The 4,866-nt window shown below is 35.4% G+C and overlaps 2 protein-coding genes across 3 annotated transcripts in view; one reads left to right on the forward strand and one right to left on the reverse strand.

Moving 5' to 3' along the window:
• The window catches only part of LOC100180129 (serine/arginine-rich splicing factor 3-like), a 4,874-nt gene extending 2,498 nt beyond the window's left edge, over positions 1 to 2,376 (reverse strand). Inside the window, exon 1 of one of the 2 annotated variants that reach the window (XM_026833931.1) lies at positions 2,360 to 2,376. The gene's annotated coding sequence lies outside the window, so the exon portion shown is untranslated. The remainder of the gene's footprint in view (positions 1 to 2,359) is intronic. The other variant, XM_002119623.5, reaches the window with a different exon arrangement.
• A 961-nt stretch (positions 2,377 to 3,337) lies between these two features.
• On the forward strand, positions 3,338 to 4,509 carry LOC101243347 (baculoviral IAP repeat-containing protein 5-like). The gene has a single exon (XM_009859611.3). The coding sequence runs from the start codon at positions 3,570 to 3,572 to the stop codon at positions 3,984 to 3,986; it is 417 nt and encodes a 138-aa protein (XP_009857913.1). The 5' UTR covers positions 3,338 to 3,569; the 3' UTR covers positions 3,987 to 4,509.
• The last annotated feature ends 357 nt before the right edge of the window (positions 4,510 to 4,866 follow it).

A 4,866-nucleotide genomic window follows, 5' to 3' on the forward strand; every position in this document is an offset into this window, starting at 1 on the left:
AAGAAATTTAAAAACAGGCTTAAATGTTTTCTTTAAATTTGAAAAAAGATCCGGAACCGGATCGAGAACCCCCATTTGAACATCACGGTTTAGCACGTGTAACACTTTATTTTATTTTTTCACCAATAACATTACTGTAAAACTCAAAATTTGGGGGGGGCCATGGCCCCTCAGGCCCCCCCTTGGCGACGCCCATGTGTGGGGGCAGCTAATTTTGAAGTTGTAGTTCGCGAGTTCACGTTCCGTAGCCTCGCGACGACGCTGTTCCATCCGGCCCCGCTGCACACGCTATCCGACTCCACAACAAGATTGCACATCGATGTAGGATACTGTACGGCACAGCTCAGTTTATTGTACGGTGAACGTGCGGCATCGTGCTTAGAGAAAATTTGAGACAGCAGGGTATTGCAAGCCCCGTTCTGCCAGCTAGTACAGGAAAGACAAAATGAGATAGCAGGGTATTGCAAGCCCCGTACTGTCTCCCAGTACGGTAAATACAAAGTGAAAACAGCAGGGTATTACAAGCCCCCTACTGCCTGACAGTACAGGAAAGTGAAAGGTTTATATAACGAAAAACACGTGTAGCAAAACAATAAAACGCGTCATTGGCATGTGGCAATTGCCTCGCCTGGCATACACACAACTGGGTAATTGTTTTATTTTTACGATTAGAATGACGGGAAAGTAGATGTCAGATAAGCAGCGAAACTGCATTCTATCCCTGTCATGCTTTTCTTTTCGCTATACAACGTTGCTTTATATTCAATCTTTATGCATTAGTGTTAAATTTAGCTATCTTTATATCATAAGTCTGTGCCAGAGCACAGTCAACCGCTACAAACGGTATACCAATGTTTACATACTTTCACTTGATAACAGCACTAGCAGGCAAGCGAAATGTTTGACTAACTACATAGGTTGATGCTGTTACTTAAGTTGTTAACGTAGTTTTCGCGAAGACTAACATGTACCAATATTTATGCCTTGTACACTGTAAGTCATATTGTGTTCTGTATATAATCTATTACGCAGAGCAAACTCAAGAAAAGCATAACAGTTAAAGAGATGGTTTTCTATGCATAGCAACAAGAAAAATTTCTTAAACAATAGTGTATACAGAAGTATATTACCTAATGACATTTATGTACCACTATTCATAGGCGTTCAGTTAGGGTTCCGAGGGTGCCTTGTTACCCCAATTTACAAAACAAGAGTGAGATAGTGTGTTTTGTCACCCCAGTTTTACAGGTCACTACAGCTTTTAACCTGCTGTTAAGTGTCTATAGAAACAATCAGGCCCAAACCCTACTCTATTCATACTATTCAATGAAATTTATTTATGTTTTAAGCTGTGATTGTAAATGCATTTTAATCACGTCATCCCAAATTTTGTTAAAATGTGAATCACGATGCCAATCCTAAATCACCGTTTTGTTTTGTGCAATGGTAGAGTTCTTGGGTATTACCATGCAATAAGTAGGTTGTACATGTTAATTTATTCAATACATTGTAATCAAACAATAACAGCATGTTTTACCTTTTGGTATATACAAATGAGTTTCATAATAAACTGTTTAATGCAAATAATTGTTTACATCTCTGAGCTGAACTAGGTCACCTGAATAAACGTAAAATGTGGCTTTGTGAACCCAGCTTTGAGAATAGAGAATTACTTGTCACCTCAGTATTGCTGAATTGACACCTATGCCAACTTATATAAATGCTTCTTAATTTGTTATAGTATCCAAAATACTATAATAGCCTATATGTGTGTGGTTAAAGAATAAATGCGTAATAAGCTAATATACACAAACATTTTATGTATTCTTTGTCGAACTTGTGTTTTTTATTACAAATCCATTGTATTGCACTGATTTGGTTTTAATAAGAATTCAGAATTGCCCCAAATAGGTTTATTTGACAAATAATAGCAGTGGCGTCGATTTTATAAAAATGTAGGGGTTGCGATATTAAAACGGATTAGCTGGACGTCGGTTTGTAAAACACGTAAAATGCGTTGTAGTAAAAGTGCTAATTAATACTATACTAATTCGTTTAAACCGTGCTCATCCATTATATCTATAATGACTGGTTTTTAGTTAAACATGACATGGTTTATGTTATCTTCTAAGTAACATAACTTATAGTTAATGCGTGATTATACTTTGTACGAAAACAAATGTTTTTTTAGCGATGAAAAATAGTGTAAGTTTACAAGTCAACACATGCGGAAGTTGTACAAAGCGTATTTAAACATATATTCGTTATTAATCAGTCAATGCTCATACATCATAAGTACAAATGCATTTGAAGCGTCGGGAGATCGTGTTTAGCAGTTTGTTTTTTTTTATTTAAAAACCTTTTTCAAATAGAATACAAATTAAAACAGTTAGAAATGTAAAATATAAAAGTAAATAGATATTGCAACACAAACACGCGTTGCGAGTAATAGAACGTTCTATCACGTCGCCTGAAACAAATGTGACTGCAGAGAGGAGTCGATAACCTAGCGGTGAACGAGAACGCAAGGTTACACGAAAAAGCGCACACGTGGGTTCACCGAGTCGTGACGGTATCAATCACGGAAAACGATAGCGGGGACTGTTTGAAAACGAATAAAGAACATAGTTAAATTGAATATAAATGAAACACCACACATTCTACCTACTGCTCCACAGTCACCAAAGGCAACTAGAAAAAGTTGCTTCTGGTTTGTTTTTGGTCGAACTTTTTTGACTGTTGTAGTAAAAGAGTCAATTAATACTGTAGGTGGCTGTACACAGTATGCGGCATGCGAATTCGCTTGCGGCAGCGAAATCCGGACAAAACGGACGAATTCCGGATACTGTGTTCAGACACCTTAAGTCATTTAATTTAATACGTGCTCACTTATTAGAGCTTTTGCTCTTTTGGTTATGACTTTTTATCTATAGAAAAAGTGTTGTAATAAATGTATTTTTTCAATACCGATTTTTAATACTGAACAACGGTAACTGCCTTTGCCGCGCACATTGTTAGACCTTAAGACTACTGTCGAATAGTAACAATTTGTTTTGTCTATAATTGAATGGGTATCGGTAAAATAAGATTTAAAAAATCTCGTTGCTTGCCCGAGTCCCGTCCTCCCCCACCCTACTTTGTGTATATCAATATCAATATTTAATATTCTCTGGCCAACTAGTCGGAAATATTTTATTATTAATATTTTTTTTTCTATTAATCATATTTTCAGGTATCTATGCTCGAAGAGAGCGGTAAATTCAGTGGTGCGTGTTAAATTTAAATAGAGCATAGATGTTTAGATATTTTTATTTTATATATCAATAGAGTTGCGGGGAAATAGTAAATACAATACAAATGCGTTACTTATATGAGTGGAGAGTAGGTTATGTTTTATAAGGTAACGTGAATTGCACGACAGACCAACCTATATTAGAATTGTTATGAACTATTGCTCATTAACTGTTTAACAGTTTCGTCAATGTGTGACTAATACTGTTGTTTATAACCATAGAAATAAATTTGTTTAAATTGTGAAAATAGTAACATAATCCAATCAAGCCCAAAAAATGTCGAACGGTAGTGACGTGCATGCAATGTTTGTCTATTCAAAACGACTTGAAACTTTCCTTGGTTGGCCTTATGTGAGCAAGGATGGTGCGAAGTGTGTTGCAGAAAAGATGGCAGCTACAGGGTTTTTCAGACCTAACCCTGAAAGTGAACCTGACCTTGCTCGGTGTTTTATGTGTAAGAAAGAGATGGAGGGCTGGGAACCGAATGATGATCCTCATGACGAACATCGCATGCATAGCTCAAAATGTCCATTCCTTCATGACAAAGGAAAGGATCTTTTAGACATAACAATTGCAGATGATATTAAACTATTTTACGTTAAAGAAATTCAGTCTGCATTAAAAGCTTCGGAAAAATTTCTGGCAGAATTTAATCAGAAACATGAAACTTGTTGTGATGAGTTAAAAAACTAAAGGGTTAAATCCCTTACATTGGCTAGGTTATTATTGGTAAAAATTGCCATCTGTTAACGTGTTTATTACATCGCAAGATATTACATCACTTACATACCAGTGTCTACAGCAGTGGTTAACTTTTTGAAGAACGCCACTTATTGAAAATTCCAACAAAACTTGTGTGCAAGAAATTGTAGTACTGATTTTTTTTCCTGCCACAGCGCCCCAGCATGCTGCATAACAAGTTACAACTGACAACAGGGAATTTTTTATTTCATACAATTATGGTGGTATTTGCCATATTTGGTAATAAAAATAATCGACATGGATATTCCCAAAACCACAAGTCTCACACGCCCCCAGTTAAGAACCAATAGGAATGATATACAAGAAATATATATAATGCGATATGATTGTCTGTATTTTTTGTAACATGATATTTCTTTGATAGACCAACAAAGAGAAATAAATAAATATATATTGTTTACGAAATCTGTTGTATTAAAGAAGTTCTACATTTTGTAAAATTATTTGTATTATAAGTATTTTATATATTTTTTGTTTATAGTTTTGTTAGTTATGAATAAGTATGTCCAACCAAGTAAAACAGAGCATTGTTCAACTTTGCCGATTATTAAAATATGGTCAGGTCTGCAATCATTTAACACCTGATTTATTCAGACGAGCAAAGTTAGATCTGAAAGATGCGGTGAGTCATAACATGATAAACTTCCCAATTAGTTTCAATCAACAATTATATATATAGTAGGGTGGGGGAAGATGGGACACCGTTAGCACATAATATCCAAATATCCTGATCGTGTTTTAACAATCAATAAACGGCCTCTGCAAGTCGTGAGGATACAGTTTTATAATTTTTTGAATGTTCTTTGTTTAC

The sequence above is a fragment of the Ciona intestinalis genome, chromosome 3 (genome assembly GCF_000224145.3).
Source record: "Ciona intestinalis chromosome 3, KH, whole genome shotgun sequence".
NCBI lineage: Eukaryota > Metazoa > Chordata > Ascidiacea > Phlebobranchia > Cionidae > Ciona > Ciona intestinalis.